This window comes from Macadamia integrifolia, chromosome 5 (assembly GCF_013358625.1).
Source record: "Macadamia integrifolia cultivar HAES 741 chromosome 5, SCU_Mint_v3, whole genome shotgun sequence".
NCBI lineage: Eukaryota > Viridiplantae > Streptophyta > Magnoliopsida > Proteales > Proteaceae > Macadamia > Macadamia integrifolia.
In genome coordinates, this window is record NC_056561.1 from 10,930,044 (window position 1) to 10,952,062 (window position 22,019).

The 22,019-nt window shown below is 39.1% G+C and overlaps 1 protein-coding gene across 10 annotated transcripts; it reads left to right on the forward strand.

The window, feature by feature from the left end:
• The first annotated feature begins 1,860 nt into the window (after nt 1-1,860).
• Nucleotides 1,861-20,448, forward strand: LOC122079217 (E3 ubiquitin-protein ligase RING1-like). Of its 10 annotated transcripts, none has more exons than XR_006140364.1 (4): nt 1,861-3,121; nt 10,346-10,436; nt 12,031-12,078; nt 20,076-20,404. XR_006140364.1 is itself a non-coding variant. In XM_042645486.1 (3 exons), exon 1 carries the CDS (start codon nt 2,016-2,018, stop codon nt 3,114-3,116), a length of 1,101 nt encoding a protein of 366 aa, XP_042501420.1. In that variant the 5' UTR covers nt 1,861-2,015; the 3' UTR covers nt 3,117-3,125; nt 12,031-12,046; nt 20,076-20,404. The 10 variants fall into 10 exon arrangements, 4 of the variants coding, with proteins under 4 accessions (XP_042501420.1, XP_042501421.1, XP_042501418.1 ...); XR_006140365.1 differs by having other exon boundaries at nt 12,031-12,046; XR_006140367.1 differs by lacking the exon at nt 1,861-3,121 and adding an exon at nt 6,273-8,759 and having other exon boundaries at nt 20,076-20,448.
• The last annotated feature ends 1,571 nt before the right edge of the window (nt 20,449-22,019 follow it).

The following is a 22,019-nucleotide window of genomic DNA, read 5'->3' on the forward strand; positions in this document are numbered from 1 at the left end:
TTTTAGCACCATTTTATAGCGTTTCTATTGTTTTTGTGTCTAGAAACGGTATAAATGTTTTTTCACATTTATGGAAATAAACGTGAAAAATAAATGAGAATGAAAGATCACAGAAGGAGGACACAAAATTCTCACACATACCTTGTGAATGCTGAAGAACGAAGTCCAATGGCCAGGAGTTCTTCCTCGTGTGAGAATTTGTCAACCTCTGAAACCCTAGATGAAAATGAGCACCAGTGAGTAGGGAGGACAAAGGGAGAGAGGATAGATGAGAATCCGACGTTCTTCCTAGCGACAACTGCCGTTGGCCTCTGAAGCCCTTGATGAGAGCACTAGTGAGCAGGTGATGAGAAGAAAAAGGAGAGAGGGTTGGGGTTGCCTTTTTTTTTTTTTTTAAATATGGGAAAATGGATTTTTTTCCACAATTTTTTTTTTAGAAACAACAAAACAATCATGTTTTGTCAAATTTCTAGAAATGGGTGAAACAACTTAAGGGTCTGTTTGATAACGTTTCAAGAAACGCAAAATGGAACAAAAAGCGTTTGATAAAACTGTTTCATTTCACTTGTTTTCAGAAATTAAAATTGAAATTTCTACTTATTTATGGTTCAAGAAACGACCCAAGCGAAATAAGTTCCTGTTTCTGGAAATAACTCGTGGCCATTCTTTCGTTGGTTACTATCGACTTCCAGAAACATGACTCATCAAATACCTTCAATTCCGTTTTTGTTTTTAAAAACGGAAATTTATGTTTCTGCCGTTCCTTCAAACAGAAATGGCAGAAACGTTATCAAACGAACCCTAGTTTTATCAAACAGTATTGAAGCCATTTTTCCATTTCTCGGCACAGAATGGGAAAATGCGTTTTAAAGAACGTTATCAAACAGTGTAGAATCCTTAGCTTGATTGGGTGTGACTGGTGAGATGAACTTATTTCACCATTCTATTGGGGTGTAAGAAGGTAACTGATTCGTGCCGCTCCATTGGATATATCTTGGCAAATGACTTAATTTGTCACAAATCCATTGAAGATGATGGTGAGAAATTCAGAGGAAACAAACCTAGCACTCTTTTGGCCAGGCCATAATGGCTCTAATATGGGCAAATGTTTTATATCCGCGGAAGGCTCCAGTGCCCACACATAGGGAAACAATCCTTCACACTAGGGCACAATGGATGTCTATGGCGTAGTGGCCTCTCATGGATGGAGAACTTTGTCCCTTTATATACATCTTCTACAAGTATCTAGTCCTGTATTTTGAATTCTTAGCAAAGATTCCAGATGAAGGGCCTAATAGTACAATACATAGAGGAGGCTTGGACAATCTCAATCGCTAGTTGATTTATTTACTAAAGCAAAGTTCAGTGCATGACCGTGGGATTTTCTCCTTGTTCAACTTGGCATCTCTCGCTTAATTTTGGACAATGACAAGTTTTTAACAAGTGGTTGTAAGAATGATTAAGTGATTGGCTGTTAAAGCCAAGCAGTGAGAAAGCTTTTAAGAATGCGATGAACAATATCTTTTCTTACCAAAAAAAAAAAAAAAAAATCCTCATTATTGCACAGCCGACAGATAATGTAGTTGGGGTTTTTAAAGTGTTTTCCGAATCAGATCAATCCTGTCTTGAAATCTGCCTGAACCTGGTCCAACCATCATTCTTTCTTGTTCTTTAAACCAATGCCAGATCATTACAAAAACAAAGTGAACTCATCAGACGGTCCACACTTCAAACCAGTTGATCAAGCTTCCAGGGTCTAACAAGGCATCTCCTATCCTATGCTGAGTCCTCCTCACAGGCTCACACATAGAGCACTCTCCCACCAATTCCACCTCAGGTAAGAATTAGAGTCCGTTCTCCGTACGACTCATAATAACTCGGTCAGACCATCCGATACCATTCTCTTCCCTCGCTCTTTCTCTCTCCTGATAAATCACAAACTTCGCTTCGTTGCGAAACTCTCCTCTGCCCTTTAAGCTTTCTGTCTTGCGAACGTTCATTTTCCGGGCCGGAAAATGTCTTCTGCCGGAATATCGGGCGGTGCAGCTGGTGGTGCCACACCCGAACCTCAGTTCTATTTCTGCCATGAGTGCAACCATAACGTCTCGATAACGCCATCTCTCACCTCCGACCTCGTCTGCCCAGACTGCAACGGTGGTTTCATCGAAGAATGTGAAAACCCTACACCTACCCATACCGATAATCCTTTTTTCACCTACTCCCACAGCTTTTCTAGTGGCGGCGCCCCCTTCCCTTCTCTCGCCGCCGGGCTCGCCGGTCTTCCCTTCCTTCTCTCCACCCCCGGCACCATGGAAGTCCCCACCGAACTCTCCGCCCTCTTCGATCCTGAAATTCGCCAGCGATCGACGACGACGATGCAAGAACCGGACGTCTTCAATCCCTTCCTTTTTCTCCAGAATTACCTACAATCTCTGCGTGCAGGTGGTGCCAACATCCAATTTGTCGTTGAAAACAACCCTTCTGACTCTGGTGGCTTCCGGCTTCCTTCAAACCTTGGTGATTACTTCATCGGTCCTGGCCTCGAGCAGTTGATCCAGCAGCTCGCGGAGAACGATCCTAACCGCTATGGCACGCCTCCCGCTTCAAAATCCGCCATCGAAGCGCTCCCGAACGTAAAGATTTCAGAGGAATTGTTGGCTTCCGATTCGGCCCAGTGTGCGGTTTGTAAGGACACATTTGAGCTCGGCATGGAGGCAAGACAGATGCCTTGTAAGCACATTTATCATTCTGATTGTATTCTTCCATGGCTTGAGCTGCATAATTCTTGCCCTGTTTGTCGGTATGAGCTGCCAACGGATGATCCCGATTACGAACAACGTACTCGGGAGACGAGACCTTCTGGGAATTTGACTGTGGGTTCTGGGTCGACGGATTCTGGTAGTGGCAGAGGAGAAACTCAGGAGAATAACCCTCCGCCCAGAATGGCGCAACGGAGGTTTAGCATTTCGTTGCCATCGCTATTTAGGTCATTTGCTGGGCAAGCAGAGGCGAGCAACAGCGGGGATGGTAGTAACAGTGGAAACAATGAATCGAATACAGGAAGTCAGGGGAGTCGAGACTTTGGGTCTGAGACCCGGCAAGAGGACTTGGATTAAGAGTTGTAGGTGCTATTCTTGAAACTGGAATTTATTATTATTTTTTCCGTTATTTTTTGTTATATATTTTCTTTGTTCATATTTCCTTCTTGTTGTTTGTATTTTCTCTGGCCGCTTCTTGATAATTTAACAATCTGGAAATTGAATCTTGTAGGGGCAGCACTGGAATGAGTGGTTGTAGGGTCAATAGGTGTGCGCATAGGTTTATATGACTCTCATAGGTTAGTTGAGGCCTGATGATAATGGTATTGCTGGGTAGGAGGAATGATGGAGTAAGTTTATGGAAAGTCCATTTATGGTAGCAGTGCTAACAGCGGTCCATGTGGTGGTTTGGGGTGGGGTGGGGTGTGCTCTATTTGAAAAAAAAAAAAAAAAAAGGGTCCTAACTTATCAGTACGAAACATATTAAAGTTCAAATTTCTAAATCTCCTTCCTTGTCGGTAATTGTCTGGAGTATGGATTGGTTTGGATTTTCTTCTCTAAATTCTCCTCTGGCATGTTGGCATTGTTAGAGTAAACATTGTTCTGAGTCAGTTTGAAAAATATTTGAATTGGTAATTTGAATATGTTGCTAATGACTTCTTTAGAGTTCCCTTTCTGTGTATGCAGGCATATGACGTTAGGTCGTAAGTTTTGTATTTTCTGTTCTATGGACCCAGTTTAGAAAGAATTGCCTCATGGGGAGCACTGCTTTGATCCTTAAGGTTGTAGCACTAATAGGTTTATGCTTAGGTTTAAAATGATCTTCATAGGTTTGCGAGCCAATGGAACGAGAGTGGACTTTCTTCTTTCTTTAATCCAAAGAATGGACAGCTTTCGAGCTTGACATTTGTTGAACAACTACACTCTTCCAGAGCCTCGCTTGCTTTCGCAAAGCGTTGCGAGCTGATGGCCGAACAATTAGCTTTAAGCTTACTCGTAGTGTTGCTGGCTTGACGACTTCCTTTCGTAGAACTTTTTGGATTTATAAAGAGGCCACCACTTAATTCAAGATGCTTGATGACAACATAATTGGTGGTTTAAGAAATCGCACTGGATAAGAATGATGATGAAAGCATAAAAAGGTATTTGATTAAAATGTTTATTGGAAAGTCTGGGGTATGGTAGTAGTCCTAATGATGTTTTGAATGTTGGTGCGGTCCCTAAGGCTTATAACTACATTTGAATTCATTTAGGGTAATTTTCTTAAGTTTGGTTTGGTTGTTCTTTTCTTCTCTAAAAACTTGGCTGTTGTGTGGTCAGAATTGTTAGACTAATTGAGTAAGGAATGCTTTTGAGTCACTTCAAACAATGTTTGAATTGGCATATAATGACTTACTTAGAGTCCCCTTTCTGCATATACAAGCATTGTCAGTTAGATCCGTAATTTCTGTTTTTACATGGGCCTATTTAAGGGGTGGAAGACTCACAGAAAACATTGACTAGTGAGTCTTGGCAAGATGAACATTGCACCCAGCCATGACTCAGAGGTGATGCACAAAGCGATTGATATGTGAACGCTGCACTTTTGGTGATGGAGGGCCACTTAGAAGAGGGTGATATCACATAAGAGGAAAAGAAAGGTTTTTTTTTTGGGGGGGGGGGTGGTGAGCAAGAAGATCTCACATACATGCAATCACAAACATGCCACTATTTCATTCTTTGAAATCTGCCCAATGACTTGGGTTACAAGCATATTTATTAGAACGAAATTAAAACTTTCTTAATTGAAATCTAAAACTGAAATAGAAATAAAATCTCCTAATTATCTAACCTAACCTTTATGATCAAACTCTACAATAAAAAACAGAATGAAACTCTGGCCTAATTGAAAGATTACAAGATAAATTGAAATAAGTAAATAAATAAACTACTAATACTCTACTAGACTAAAAACCCAACCATGGACCCGGTTCACGGTTTAGGTTCCCAAGCGGGTTCAAGTCGATAGTGCTCCTACATCAATTCTCCCTTGGTATTGAGAAAAACTTGACCACAAGTTTTCTAGAATAGAAAAAATAAACACTCACGAGCAGGGGCAAACTGCTTCTTGTTTGCAACTCGAATAATATCTATAATATGAAGCTTTGGGGTTGCATCCATGCTTGAAAAATCTTGGGGGAGAATGAACTCAAGATGGGGCATATCTTGCACCGCACTGGCTTCCGTCGTTACTTGATCCACAATCTTCTCATTTTTCATTGCCATTATTGGTTGTTCTACATCTGAGCTGTCTCCCTCTTGTGTGGACCCACTCAACTTGTCTTGTGGCAGCACTGTCGGTATTACTTTCTTTGACTCCGAGAATATTTTTTCAACTAATTCTTTAAAAACGAATTTTTGGCACACGTGAAAGGTTGTAGGGTGCACAAATTTCTATTACGATCAATGTCACCTTATTGTTCTTCCAACCATTCTTGACCCAATTGAATAATGTGCCAAGAAGAATCAAACACTTCACAATGATCGCTATCACAATACTGAAAAATAGAGAATTTGACAAAAACATCATCCTCATACTTAATGATGATTTGATTGGTCTTTGACAACATCTCCACCATGAATCACGAGACGAAATTGTCGCTTTGTCTTTCATCAATCAACAATTTTGCAAGCATTCCACTGGGCAAGTGAACTTTAAACCTACACACAAAGGAATCTATGGCCAGAGCCAACCTGAATAATACAAGGCTCAAATAGGAGTGACAAAACAGTAAATAAATGGGAATTTATAAAAGGATGGTAGAATTGCAATGAACAGGAATCTTATAGGTGTTATTGGGATATAAGAGTGAGGTGGGACCAAAAATGGGGATTATAAATTAAAGATCGGGGGAAACTAGGGGTATAGACTAAATTATAAGGGCATTAAATGGGTATAATGGGAAGATTAAAAAAAAAAAAAAAGGAATTCAAAGAAGAGTCGAGAAAGGAAAGAAGACTGTTCGTCTTCTACCTCTATCCAACGATAACAGTGGAGAAGTTGGATCTTCTACGACCCCTTCTACAGCGATAATAATGGGGAAGTGCACCGTCTTCTACTTGGACAGTGACAAGACCAGCATGCAGGGAGTTAACGTCATCAATGAGGAGTCCTTCCATACGCAATATCAGGAGTACGCTGGAAATTATGGGGCTGGATTTATCTGCTATGGAGCCCCTGAAACCAGGTATGTTCGATTCTATCTTTCTTGCTCTCTTTTTCTTTTTTCTGGTGAATAGAAGATGGCGGTACAGTCACAACCAGTGATGGTGGCTGGTTTGTAACTCGGGCAAAATGTCCAGATCTGAAACTCTGGGCTCTAACTTGTATTGGGAAACCCTTCCTTCGATCAGAATCTCAAAGAGTAAGGGCTAGGTCTGAGAAATCAACTCACTGCTGTAGGGACTACCACTGTTGTTTAACCAGAATATGATTCAAAATCTGAAATTATTCTCTCTCTCTCTCTCTCTCTCTCTCCCTCTCTCTCACACACACACACACTTGGCAGTATCCTAGAAGTAGAAGGGTTATGTCGCAGTGGGGGTGGGGGAGTGACTAAAGATGGGGCGTTTCTGTTGAAGGCAGGAGGGGTTGGGGAGATGGAAGGCTGTGGTGTTGTTGCTGTGGCAGAACATTAACGGGAAAAGAAAGAATATGGAAGAAGAGAGATTGATAGGTAAGGATGATGGATCCTTCGGCTTTGATACCAAAATTGGTGGAAGGGGCTGGTTAGAGGTGAGGAAGCGCCCCCCGGGGGGGGGGGAGGGGGAAGAAGATCGCACAATCACTTTGGCCACGCAGGCACTCACGGATGCTTCACTGTTTCATTCTTCAAACTCTGCCCGATGACTTGGGTTACAAGCATATTTATACGAACAAAATTAAAAGTTTCCTTATTAAAATCTAAAACTGAAATAGAAATGAATCTCCTAATTATCTGATTGAAAGATCACAGCATTAATCTAAATAAGTAAATAAATAAACTACTAATAATCTACTAGACTAAAAACCTAACTATGGATCCGGTCACGGTGTGGGTTCCCAAACGGGTTCAGGTCGTTTCATGGAAGCGCTCTTGCATCACTTGGCCTTGGGTGTTCAAAGCTTGCCTCCTGCTATGCATGGCTGGACCAGTGATGCAGCTAGGCGTGGAGTTATGTGTGGATAATTTATGTAATTTGGATATTTATTTATTTCCTATAATTTTAGGGTAGGGTGTCGATCAAGTTAGTTGGGCTGGAATCAGTCTTTTAGGGCATGGAGTTAGATCTTGATTCTGCTTTAGAGTAGGTTCCTGTTTTGTTTCAGCTTCAAAAAACGAAATTAGATTTACTTTTAGTCTTCAAATATCAGCTTGTAGCCTTGTACCCAATGATTTATCTGGATTTGGAAGAAGTGAAAATTGATTAAAGGTTTTTGGTTTGAAACCATGGCTGCCAAGAGGTGTGTGTCTCTTTCTTTATTCTTCTTCTCCCTTTGAAATTCTATCTAAGAGGTGTGTCTCTTTCTCTGTTCTTCTTCTCCCTCTGAAATTCTATCTTTCTCATCTCTTGCTGTTATTCCATAACTTGATCAAGGGTCTCATCCCAAATAACTTACTTGGTGTGAGTTCAAATCCGAATTCTTCCCTGGTTTTGTTACTGTTCATCATCCCTGCAGCAGGACACGAACTGAGAAAGGCTTACTGGAACTCCTCTGGAAGATCTCTATTTGCCTGTAGGTTCAAACTGAAGGAAGCTGGTCTCCTAGCGTCCAACCCTTGAATCTCAGACATGACTCCTTGCCCTGTGATGAGATAACAAATTGAGACCAAACCCGGTTCCTATTCTATTGCCAGGAACAATTTCAGAGAGCTTTGTTTGAAGAATTGAAGGCTGTCTGGCTGGGTTAATACTTGGATTTCAGAAATTGATATATTGCGAATCAGATCCCAAAGTATTGACCTGAATGAGCTTGTTGTCTGGGAGTTCTCTTCGCAAGCCTCTTTTGTTCCGCTGGTTTCTGGTTCACGACAAGAAGAAGAAGAAGAGATTTCCTCTATTGTTTAACCCTTTTATTGTTACTTTCCCATATTACCTCACCTCTTATCTTGTATTATCTCTTGTCCTATTTTTATCTCTGGTTCCTGATTTTCCCTTTGTACCATGCAACATGTAACCATTGCTTGTGTCTTGAAGTACAATTAAATTACAAGTCTGCCACTCCATTTAAACTTCCATCTATTTACAGAATTTCCACCCTCATTTGAGACTTTGTTTATTTACAAATCTGTCATTATGTTTTGCAATTGAGCTGTCTACTATTTGTGTGGGCCCATTAGCGGTTCGATCCTGGTTTCGAACCCGGATCCACATCAACTGGCTTGACCAACTGGAAACCCAGACCGAGACAAACCAGATCAAAACTTGGATTCTGGTCCAATAGGGATTGGTAGGAAATTAATTAATTTCTTGGGGTTATTCTTGTAGTTTGCATTTTATTTTACTTGGTGAGATTTGATTGAGTTGTTTAGTTTCCTAGTTTAAGTGCTATTTCAGTTTTAGAAAGTAATTAGGAGTCTTTTATATATAAATATATATATATATATATATATAAATTCAACAATAGAGGGAGAATGATATTGAATATTGAACGAAAATTTGAGTTTGAACTGCCATACGTCTGTGGAGCTGTGTGACCAGGTTGGTTGATCGTTTCCTTCTTCCTCCTGTTCTTACCCTTATCTCTGTTCTGTCGCCTCAGGTACGATCTCATTGTTTACTCTACTCTATTCTTCTTCTCCTTTCCTTATTAATACTTTCTTCTTTTATTTCTTCCCTTGTTGCTACCGAACCATCCGGACTGTGAGAGATTTGTTCAATCTCTTTTGTTTTCCCTTTCATCTTCAAATTTGGGGGTATAGATCGAGACCCTCAAATGACCAGGTCTGCAATTCCCTGCTTGAAATTATACCTGATTCAAGAGTTACAAACCTGCACCGAAAGCACAACCATTAATTTCCAACCTGATTTCAGAATATTTTTTCAAATCTTGACTTGGGTTTTGGGGTTTTTGTGATTTGGAATCAAGAGGTGTGGGGATTGTGAACCTACTCCTAAAACCACAAGAGTTTTGGAGCATTGGTTGTATAACTGGAGCAGCTGCATGAAACCAGTCTTCTGCTGTTTCTGTTTGCAATGTGAGAGGTAGAAGAAAGTACCCTTATAAATTGCTTGTAAGGCCAGAATTCTATTATTTACAAAAGCTGCCTCTTTCTGAAGTTGATTCTAATTACTTGTCCAGTTTTTGCACTGAAATTCCATAAAGCCTTCATGTCATGTTTTAATCTCAGTTTGGTCCTGTTATTTGATTGCTTCACTATTAAGTGTCTGAACTGTTCAAAAAATTATGAAATTGCCACTCACTCTTCCATATGAGAATTTCATCACTTTAGTGGGCCCATAGCAACCCAAAAGCAGGGTTTTGTGACCTGGGGTTGCATTGTGGTGCTTATGTTGTAGTTGCTTCTCCTCCATGAGTCTGGCTGTTAGACACCATTAGAGATTTTGACTTTGTAAAAAGATGGCATGCCTGGATTTGATGTGTTGAAATTTTGGGTGATTTTCTCAAAAACCATTTTAATCTACTTATGGGGTTTCTAAAAGGATCAACAAAATTTTAGTCAGCGACTCTAAAATCTTGTTCAAAAGAGGTTTTGATTTTTCTTTGTGCAAGTAACGGTGAATTTGTAAATACTATCTTAATATTGATTTAGAATAATTGTTATTATTGTGTTATTTAATTAGTATAAGAATGATATGAATAGTGCAAGGATTAGGTGGCTTCATGTGATTTGAACCATGTGCTTTCACAAGGGGCTGCCACATAGCATAGGGGGTGTCATGTAGGATATTTGACTTGGTCAAATGACTAGGTGAAGGGATAGCTGTTTTGACCAAGGTAAGTTTATATCTAAGGTTAGTTGTGTTGACCATGGTTAATTAGTTAGGATATTTTAGTTAGAAGTCACTATTTGTGTAGGCTAAGTTTATTATATTTTAAGTTAGTGGTTGGTGGTTAGCTTTTATGGCAAAGACAAAGGGCTAAGTGCATCATACAATGGCATGGCTTATGCTTTGCTAAGTTAGAGAAAAGAGAAAAGGAGAAGAAGAAAGGAAGAAGAACAAGAAAGATGAATGTGGCTTGATTTGTTGTTTTGGGTGTTCTTGTTAGTTAAATTTGGTCTTCTAAATAGATTTCTATTATGATGTATTTTCTGATTTGGTAGACAGAGAGAGGTTGAGTTGCTGACTTCAAGGATTGAAGAAGGATTGGAAGAAGATTTATAGTCTTGTTAAGTGTGTTTTTGAGTTCACAAGGTAACTTGATCTAGTCTATACTTCAGATGATTTGATTTATTTATGTATGGAACTCATTATGAGTGGAGATTAGGGTGTTCTGGATGTGAATGGAAGGTATGAAAACCCCATTTGAAATCCCATTTTGGTACCTAAATTCAGACTCATGCATTTACCCATTATATAGTGAATTTTGTTGACTGGTAACCTCTACTTAGTCCATATACAGTAACTCTTTCAATATAACTCAATGAGTTGATTCCAGTTGGTTTGGAAATTAGGCTCATGTATCTACAATGTTAATAAAAATAGAGATTGTCTAATTCTACTTAAAAAGTAGTCAAATAATCAGTTCAAAATGGATGAATGTCATGAACCCCAAAGCATGATTTTGACCCTTGTCCATTAAACTGGCATAACTCACTCGTTAGAAATCTGATTGACCCAATTCTTTTTTTTTTTATTTAAAAGACTCAAAAACCTACATTTTCTATGAAGACACCTTCAGCCCAAATATTTTAGAAGATATGCAAAAACGGCCTTGAAATAGAGGGTTCTGCGGGAATTGTCTAACCCCTGAACATAAGGAATTTTGTAATTGGGTTTGTGAGGTTCGGTCTAGTAATCTTAGACAATGGGAAAACCCTATTAGCTATGATGTTATCCTTATGTAGGATATCTTCATTGTACTAGTGCTCATGAACTTTCGGAACTTGTAATTGCCAAGAAAAGTAAAGGTGAGTGGGACATGAATATTGTTTGATGATATATTTATATATATACATGAAGTGATATGTGTAGTGAATGTTATGATGAGAATATATATCGTATTAATATCTATAAATGATTATATGAAGTGTACATGTATCATATAGGTTCTTGGAATGAGTAAATGTATGATACTAAGATGTTATGTTTTTAAGTATAGGGGATGTTTCAATGTTGTATGTTAATTGGATGAGATGCATTGATGAATTGATGAACTATTTACAATGCGTAATGAATATGATGATGTTCAAGTATATGAATGAAATGAAAGCAATGAGATTTACATTTAAAAAAAAAGGAGAAAGTAAGAGAAAGAGATGAATGGATAAAAGTAAATGTGAACAACACCCTATGATTGCCGTCCCTTTCCAATAGGCTGCTATGTACTGGGTGAGGTTTTTATATGTTAGGATGTGTCCTCCCTGGTGCTCCTGATGACCAAAACAAGGAGAAGATACGGCCTATAAAAGAGATCCTCCCTGGTGCTCCTGGTGATCGGATACATGGAGTAGTTTATGTTTCTATGTGAGTGTGTGAGATAGATGGCGTCCTCCCAGTGCTCTTGATGGCTAGATACATGGGAGTAGTTCACCTATCTATGAGTGAGCCTCATCATTTCTCCCCAGTGCTGCGAGGACTGGGATACATGAGTAGAATATGATGCGAGGCCTGGCTGACCTCACTCTATTGTGCACATTCGGTAGTTCACTAATGGCTAAATATAACCTAACATTCAACTTATGCTGTCACTGTTGTTTATTCACATATACAGTTATACTCCTTTATGTATTAATAGCATATTCACCTCACAATGCTTTTTAGCTCACTCCATATATGTGGTTTACAGATGATGAGATGTGCGGGTATGTTTGTACAGCTCCAAAAACTAGGGACTGTGAGTATTACTTGAATGAGTTTTTGAATGTTTAGTTTCTTTTAGTGATGTAATAAGGATGGATTATAGATGGTGTTGTAATAACTTTGGAAACACATATCTTCTTTATATGGAATTGCCATCAATATTATATCTATTTAACTAATTTGCATATAAACTGAACTCCAGTAGTAGGACTTCTGTTGTGTACGATGTCTGTATAAGGGAGTTTTGGTATTTGAATGAGAAAGATAAAGATCATTTGATCAGTGCCTGTGAGGGTAGTACCTTTTACCTTATCTGGATTTAGGTCGTTATAGATGGTACCAGAGCCATTGCTCTAAAGTCTTGAACTTATAACTGGTGGAATAGGATCACATAACAAGATTAAGTGCATATTTAAATTGTATGATATTAATATTCATTGAGTTAGACTAAACGATTATGTTGGTCTAATGAATCTTTTATTTTGTTTATAAGTAGTGAATGGCACTGTTACCGACTAAAGAAGAGAGCTTGGTACCTGAGGTACCGGTTCAACGTGATACGGTTGAGGGAATCCCTATTATGCTTGTAACGGATGCATCAGATGAGAGAGGAAATGGTTGGTTTTTTCTCCACTGCCTTTGTGAGTGCCATGCAGACACAGTCTGCTATTGGCAGTAGTCAGCAGAGGACTGTAGATCCCGACTTAGTAAAGGCTATGGAGAGCTTCAGAAAGTTTCATCCCATAGCCTTTAGGGGTATGTCAACAGATCCATGGTAGCGGAGGGATGGATACGAGAACTGGCGAAAAACTTTGCTGTAATCTGGTGTACCGATGAGTAGATGGTAGCCTGTGCTACCTATATGTTACAAGCAGATGGTAATTAGTGGTGGCAGATGACCCAGCGAGTTTTATTGGGTCAACAGATAACTTGGGCACAACTTTTGGAAGTCTTTTGACAGAAGTATTTCCCGATACTATTAGGCATGTGAAGGCAGCCGAGTTTTCTCAACTGTAGCAGGGATGTTGACAGTGATGGAATATGAGAGACGATTTGAGGAGTTGTCTCCATATGCCCCACATATAGTAGCAAACGATGAGATAAATGTTTGACAGTTCGAGAATGGCTTAACTCATGAGCTATAGCGCATTGTGGCTGCATTTTAGTTCACATATGCTCAGGTTGTTAGAAGCTCACTTGTGATTGAGGGTTAGCGAGGAGTTGTTCCACGTATCGAGGATAGAAATCAAGGGAAGTATTCCTATCCATCTCAAGATTTTAGGACCACTGCCCCTCAGAAGCAACAAAGGACTAATTTTAGTCGAGGAGCACCTTGTCAGAAAGCCCCAGGTAAATGTCCCAAGTGTGGGAAGCTTCATTATGGATAGTGCATGATAGGCATATGAATGTGTTACAAGTGTGGAAAGGAAGGACATATGATAAAAGGACTGCCCAATGTGGAATCTTAGGGTAGACAACAGCAGCAGAGTCAGAGTAGTTAGGGAATTTAGAGACCTTGAGGCCTGGGAAGAGTGTTTGCCCTTATAGATTAGGACGCATAGGGATCTCCATCAGTTGTAATAGGTATACTAATTTATTCAGCTAGACTTAAATTTATGTGTTTCTCGATGTTAGATTGCATATGATTATTATAGTTTGAGGTTTCAGGCATGTTAGATATATCTGTAATCTTGCGCGGCTGTTGTTTGACTCTGGGTCAGTGCACTCATTAATATCACATAGTTTCTCAACTAAGTTTAAGTATCTACCAAAAATATTAAGTCTGATTTGAGTGTGTCAACACCGTCAGGAGAAGTGATGTCAACAGATATAATGTTTGGGTGTCATGTATTATTCAAATAGAGGGTGGAGAGGTTAGTATAGATTTATATCTACTAGACATGTGGGATTTCGATATTGTTTTAGGCATGGATTGGCTAGCTTCATATCATGCTTGTGTCCGTTGCTACGAGAAAGAAGTAATGTTCTACCTAACCGATGGAAGTGAATTTCGGTTCCAGGGTGATAAGTCAAAGACATCTCCCTCAATGCTGATTTCTGCCTTTCAGGCTAGTCGATTAATTTGCAAGGATGCCATGGCTATATTGCTAGTGTGATTGATACAAAGGCTAAGGAGCCGGTCCTATAATCAAAGCCGTTAGGGACTTTCCAGATGTCTTTCCTGATGATTTAGTTGGATTGCCAGCAGATCAGGAGATTGGGTTTGTAATCGATCTTGTACCCAGTACGGCACCAATTTCAGAAGCTCCTTACTGCATGGCTCCGTCAGTGTTGAAAGAACTGAAGGAACAAATACAAGAACTCTTAGACAAAGGTCATATTAGACCCAGCATTTTCCCATGGGGAGCTTGAGTTCTATCTCTTAAGAAGGATGGTTCAATGAGGGTGTGCATCGATTATTGAGAATTGAATAGAGTTACTACCAAGAACAAGTTTCCTTTGCCGCGCATCGGGGACTTGTTTGATTCCTTTGCCGTGCATCGAGGACTTGTTTTGATCAATTGCAAGGAAGCTAAGGTATTCTCAAAGATAGATCATCGTTCAAGGTACCATCAATCGAAGATAAGAGAAGATGATGTTTCCAAGACAGCATTGATGTAGTTGGGCAAAGGAATATTTAGTTACTTTTTGTGTGATTTATTTCCTTTTTAAATTAGCTTTGGAGTCGAGTTTATTGAGTTAGTTTCTAATTTAGAGTAGTTTCCCTTTTAAATTAGTTTCCATTAATTGATGTTATTTTCCTTGTAAGTAGTCATGTAAGACAATGGAGATTTCCATTTTTTGAGTTTTGAGAATCGAATGGTTGTTTCCAGGTTTGAAACTATGGTTGCAGCGAGCTGCGATTATCACTCCTTCTCCTGATCATTTTCTCTTCTTCCCTCTCTTATCTTCTTCTTTTTTCTGGTTTATTTTGTGACTGTTCTCTCCTTGCTGGAAATCCCCTGTTTCTGGCAATATTTGCAGTTGTAGTCAAGCTTTCAGATCTCCTTAGTGCTTGATCTGTTTGGGCTGAAGTTTTGATTGAAGGTTTCCCCTCCTTGAGCGACATTAACCCTAGAATCTCAACTACATCAGGTCTTCCTACTGAGAGAATCGAAACCAGGTTCAGATCTGGTTCTGTACCTTGTGCTGGACTTAGTTGCAGACCAAATTAGTCACTGCTGATGAAGCTTATCCCTGCCATGATCACGTACACCTTATAGGGCTTGAAGTTCCGATCTCTAACCCAAAATTGCAGAGCCAGTGGCCTTTTGGTGAGGGAGTTCTCTCCTTCGAACGGCTCCACAGGTGTACCGCCTGGTTCTGTCAAGAGGAAGAAAACAGGTCCTTCTAACCGTTGTATGATTCTGAACAATTATTACAAATAAGTCCTGTTGCTGAGATTTGTGTTCTATTACTTCCCCTCTTATTTTGATAATTCCAGAACCCCCTGTACTTTCAGTTTTGATTCCAGTTTGACCTTATTATCTATTCCTTTCTCTTTTAAGTGCTTGAGTTGTTCCTGAATTTACAAGAATGCCACTACTTCTTTGAAAACTGGTTTAATTGTTAATTGTGGGCCCATAAGCGATCCGAGTCCAATTTTGGAACCCAGATCCACATCAAGCATTCAGAACTCTATATGGGCGTCATGAATTCTTGGTAATGTTATTTGGGTCAACAAATGCACCATCAACATTTATGGATCTAATGAACACAGTGTTCCATAAATATTTGGATCAGTTTGTTATCATCTTCATTGATGACATTCTGATCTACTCCAAGTGTTTAGAAGATCATGAGGCACATTTGAGAATAGTGCTTTAGATTTTGAGAGATGAATGTTATTTCAGTTGACCCTAGTAAATTGATGGAGAGCCAAAAGGAAAATGGAAGAAATCCCTAATAGAACTCAGAGTTGCAGGGGAGGGGAAGAAATAGCACTAAGAAAAAGGGGGAGGAGAACAGCACACACGCCCACAAGCTTCACAAACAATCAACTCAATACATCTTTTCATTTTCCGCTTTGTCTATCAGTTACAACCAATATATAGGGAAAAATAAAAGATAAAATTAGAAACCAACTGAAATAAAAGCTAGCCTAAACTAGGAAGCAATTCATAGAAGGAAATAAACTCTAAACCGACTCTAACTCCTATGTACTCAACTTCGTAAATAAATAGAATAAAATAAAGTAACTATACTATTTGCTATATCCAAGACTCAAATATGGATTCGGTTCATCTCCATCTGGATACCCAGATGGGTATGGATCACTCCATGGGTGTGTATCTGCATCAAAAGTCCAAGTATTGCTCGATTGGACTACACCGACCAATGTGACAGAAGTTAGAAGTTTCTTGGGTTTTGGCAGGTTATTACCAGAGGTTTATTGAAGAATTTTCTTCCTTACTAGTACCGCTAACACAATTGACTAGGAAGAGTGTGAAGTATGAGTGGACCAACAAATGTCAGAAAAGTTTTCAGGAATTGAAGCAGAGGTTGGTAATAGCTCATGCGTTGACCATTCCCTTATGTTCAGGAGGTGGTTTATATTCAGTGATGCCTCATGACAGGGTTTGACCTGTGTTTTAATGCAACATGGAAAGGTAGTAGCATATGCTTTCGACAACTTAATAGTTATGAACAGAATTATCCGATTCATGAGTTAGAGTTGGAAGCTGTGGTCTTTGCATTGGAAATTTGGAGACACTATCTGTATGATGAGAAGTGCGAAATATACACAGACCATAAGAGCTAGAAGTACATCTTCACTCAGAAGGAGTTAAATATGAGACAACATAGATAGCTAGAATTAATTAAAGACTACGACTGCTCAATTAACTATCATCTAGGGAAGGCAAATGTAGTAGCAGACGCATTGAGTAGAAAGTCTCAGGGTTTCTCAGCAATGCTATTAACCAAACAGAACCATATCCTTGAGGACTTGAGGAAGCTGGATGTAGAAATAGTTGCGGGTAGTACTGCAACTATGTTAGCAAGGCTTACAATGCAGCCATCTTTTGTTGAAAAGATAAAATCCAGCCAGGGAGATGGTCATTTTCTGGTTATATCAGAAGAGAAATATAGGAAGGAAAGAGAGCGAGTTTACCATATTTGATGATGAAGTAATGCGATTTAGGACACGACTTTGTGTACCTAAATATTTGGAATTTGAAGTGGGGGATATGGTATTTCTTAGAGTGGCACCTGTAACGCCCCAACCCCATTAACCTTGGCATAATATTGTCCTCTTTGGCCCATGGGCCTCCAGGTTTTAAAACGCGTTGTCTCATGTTAAGAGGTTAGAGGTTAGAGGTTTAGAGGTTATCAACTAGCCTAGCAAACTCCCCCTAGCGATGTGGAACTACAGTTTGCACACCCTCACCGATCTTCCAAACCCTCTAGTATTAAGTCGTCTCTTGGTGGGGACCCCTCAACGATCTCCTAGGCGGGTCCAATTCACTTTGCTATTATCTTGGGTGTCCTATTAGGTTATGTTGATACTTGGGTTGGGATTTTGGTAGGTCGATGAAGGGAATTATTTGGGTTGATGAGAAAACAGGATTTGAAAAGGTGGTTTGAAGGACTAAAAGAGGTCCTCTTCTGAAGTAATATGAAATTGGAGTAAAAGGGAAAAACACTGCTTACACTGAGAGGTTGGAGTTGTACATGATTGAGCTATGTTTTCTTTGGAGAAAATGTATGGAATATGGTGCTGGTTCATGGAGTACAGAATATGGCTCTGCTGCAAGACAAGACAGAAAATTGAGAGTACACCAGAAGAGGAGTAGACCTTGGAATTAGACCTAGGATTTTAGTGAGTCCACCTCTGTTATGAATACAGATGTTGGGAATGATTGGGGCAGCTCAAAGCCTTTGTTGACGTGTACCATAAGGTGGTTAAACCCTATTTGTGGTGTTGGTAGGCCCGTCTTACTTGCTGATTCCCAACTATTTTCAAGAACAAAATTAACTTAAAATTAGCTGGAAGAAAATCCAAGTGTAGTATCAGCTGGCTGGCCTGTATTGCCCCAGTGATCTTAAAACATTAATTTTCCCACAAGTGTTATAAATCTTGACTTTGCCCCCTTTTTTTCAAAAATTAACTAGAACACCAGTAATTCTGTATGAAAATTTTGATCGAGGATAGCTTCTAAACTAATTGGCTCCCTTGGCCTATGGCATAGTTCATGTACATCAAGTTCAATATTATGTGGTCAATGAAAGGGAAGATATTTGGTCTGGGCAACAAGACCTGTTCCCGGTGCCAATAATATGCTATTTCATACATTCAAAGGATTGGGTCCTATATAACGGCAGGTTGGGACAATCCCGGGTCGGGAAACCCTGCTTTGGGGTTGATGTGGACTTACAAGAATACTAAATAACTCTAATCAAGTGGCAAAACTGTAACTATGGTGAACAGTTTAGGGCTTCTTTTGGGAGAAGAAACAAAATCAGGACTCAATTGGAAATAATTGTTTAAATAAGGGTAACTCTGGAAGTTTAGATGATTAGAGGATAAACAGAAACAAATTGTAGGTTTATTTTTAGATAAAATAGAGGGCCCATCTTCTTCCTCATGATGGAAGGAGGAGCCAAGCAGCAACATACACAACCCAAAGAGCTGTAATTGCTTAAGGGAGGATCAAATGAAGGTGCAACTTTAGGTAGGTAACCGCCTAGCCCTAGCAACCAGTCCAAAGTCAGCCAGTAACTGAAAAAAGATTAAAATACTGTAATAAATCATTTGCAGCGAAACCAGAAAACTGGGCAGATCTGATCTCAAGGGACTAACTCACCATTCAAGCAAGTTTTCGAAACCAAGTTTCACAGGTAGGGTTGCCCAAGAGAGATGATTGATCTCCCACAGTATAGGGGGATCAAAACCAGACCTTAAGGGATTGTACTACCATGAGGTAAAACAAGGAAAGAGGAAACCAATGAAAGAAAGAAGGATAAGGGCAGGAGGAGGAGGAGGAGGAGAAGGGAAGATTAGAACATAACGAAAAATATGGAAAAACAGAAACGAAGAAGAGTAGAAGAGTAGGAGTTGGAGAAGAACCACAGCCACGCAGCACACCACACTCGTGAGGTATAGCTCAAACTCTTATTCATTCAATTCCAATTTCTCCATTGACAGTACATGCATATATAAATAAAAAACCCAACCAATAAAGAAACCTATCCTATTTTGGAAACTCCAAACAATTAGGAAACTAAATCCTAGGTAGCTATCTCCTAAAATAAAAAGAAAAATATTACAATATCTATCCCAAAAAAAATAAAAATCTGGTTGGCCATTCTAATGATGTTGATGCTACTGCATCACAGGTCCCATTTATATATATATATATATTGGTAAAAGGTCCCACTGTAAATATTATAGAATGGTTTAGCAGTGATTAAATGATTTTAAACCTTCTGAGCTAACTATTACATTAGAACATGTTGATACCATATCTCAGCGGTCCAAGTCCAAATGAATGATAAGAACACATTGGAAACTTAGGTTCATGCTGAATGTTGTTGCATCTGATCTCTTTGATTGGAGACACCTGACATTGGGTCCTGATCCTCTAAACATTGAATGAATGGCAGGTCATAAGGGCCTTATACCGGTAGACTTGTCTGGTACCCACAAACTATGTGGGGTTCCGTTTAGGATTCCTTATTCAACTTGTTGGATCCTAATTCTACTCTGACAGTGCACAAATGGTTGGAGAAACTATTTGTTTATGACAGCCTTCACTGTTTAGTTTAGCTTGATCAATTTAGAATGTTTCATTTTATTATATGCCTGTTTATAACGGAACATTTTTCCTCTCGATTATGTCTCTCTAAATTTTCATATATTTATGACGGTACTGTGAAAGCCTATTGATTATTACAACTCTTGCCTATTGGATATTTGTCTTGCTGATGCTTTGTTTTATGTGCTTCATGATGAATTGTGACTTGCATTGATTGGTACCTTCTCCATTACAGATACTAAAATTTAATTTATTTTAATTTTATGGTTTGCAGCTCGATGCATCTATCTCAGAATCGAGAAAGGGTTTTATTACATGATAGTCTGGACATCTAAATCCTTCTGGGGTTTCAGATATGTAATCATGCATGGACAATTCAAATACATAGAGTAGTGCTGTTACATTTGAAAGTTAGATTATGATAGGTACTGCTTTTTACATTTCATCTGAAAAGAGTCATTTGTAATTTCATCAATCAGGAGAATTGGAGCTCCCATTAATTTGCATTTTTGTAAAATTCCTCCAGAGAGCCATATCATCATGTGTGTGGTCATGTTTTTTATTAGCATTTTCCAATTTAGCCTGTCTGTTTGTATGTGTAAATTATTCAGTCTAAATTTTAGAATTACATATTTTTTTTTGTTTAATTTGACCTAAACAAAGCTGTGAAGATGTCCGTAAACTATCAATTAAATCATGAAAGCTTTGTGAAGAGGCCTTAAAGGAGGCTAATGCTAAATTTTACTGAAAATCAATTCATACCTTCACGGAATGTACTTACTAGTGGCTTTTGAGCAATTGCTTACCTACTCAGGTTCGAATCTGCCTTATCATAGCTTTTGGTTTACCATCAAATCAGACTCACCTCCATTGTTGGTTAATTTGTGGGTGTAACATACTTAAAAACGGGGGTTACTTCCTATGATCCTCTAATTGCAGTCTTTTTAATGGGTTTATATATAGCCCTAATACAGTAGCATATTATAGAAACAAAATTGTTATGAACATGAATGGTTTGTGTAGAAAGGGAACCAGCAGGCCATTGTGCTAGTTGTGGCGTGGCACGGAGAGCACGCCTGTGTGTGCTGCCACTGTTTTGCCCCAAACTAATAATATTTTGATTGTGATATATTTCCTAATTCAGAACCTCAATTTGGATCATAAGAATCCAGACAGCTAAAAGTTATGTTGATTTGTCTCAAATTGTCAGGTCTGGTAAGAATGAGATTTCCACTTGGGAAGCCCAGAGTTTGATTTCTGAAGAGAAACTGTATAACATTGTCTCTGTCTAAACTATAGGCAGGATCAGTTGAAATGAACCAAGTCGGCTTTACCGTTCACTAGAAGGATTAATTGGCTATATTGTATACTCTGAATTTGAAGCTGATAGTCTTGGTTACGGTTGCAACAGGGCACTACTTCACCACTTCTTCATTTCTTGGGGAAGCTATTGCCATTGAGCTTGGCTCTTCAGATTGCCTGCAGCTATGGTGCAAGGACCTGCTGGTGTGCATCTACAGGCTGGAGCTTGGAAAAGTATGCCAGTGATCCTGATACCAATCCTCTAGGTTGGCCTAACCATCTCTCTAAATGGGCGAACCCTTTGATTGGGCTTTGTGCTTACTTTGAATCAAACTTGATACTACATATCATACACAAGATATGTGTCCTAGTAATCACCAAAAAAGTGGTGAAAATAAAAGGGCAAAAAGAAAAGGGAAAAAGAAAACTGCCTGAACGAGTGATCATTGGTCTTAGATACAGGGGCATTGTGAAATCAGTCAAATCACCGTCTTACATCCGATACCTATTGATATCCCTGCACGAACTCTCATTGGCTCTAGAACAGGGACCACACCACCAGGTAATTATCTCTTATTATCTCTTACCCCATTAAAAAAATAAATTATTGGTAGCACATCAATTTCTCTATAGAGAATTCTGTCTGACTTAAAAGCTTAGTGTTAACTTGTTTCGCCACTGACGACAGAAGACTTCTCACCCCATGTAGCATATTTTTTCCTCTTTTCTGATGTACCTTTTTCGTGCTCCCCAGAACATATCATGTCTTTTAGCTTGGGTTAATCAACCAAAAAAAAATTGTCCCAAAATGATCAAAATTCAATTCGATGTTGATATAACACCATCCACTTGGAAATAAAGAGGGCAAAATAATTCCAGCAGTGTTAGACCACTATGACAGTAATGCCGTCCGTAG

Coding starts and splice junctions, on each gene's coding strand:
- LOC122079217 (XM_042645486.1), top strand. CDS start 2,016: ATGTCTTCTGCCGGAATATCGGGCGGTGCAGCTGGTGGTGCCACACCC.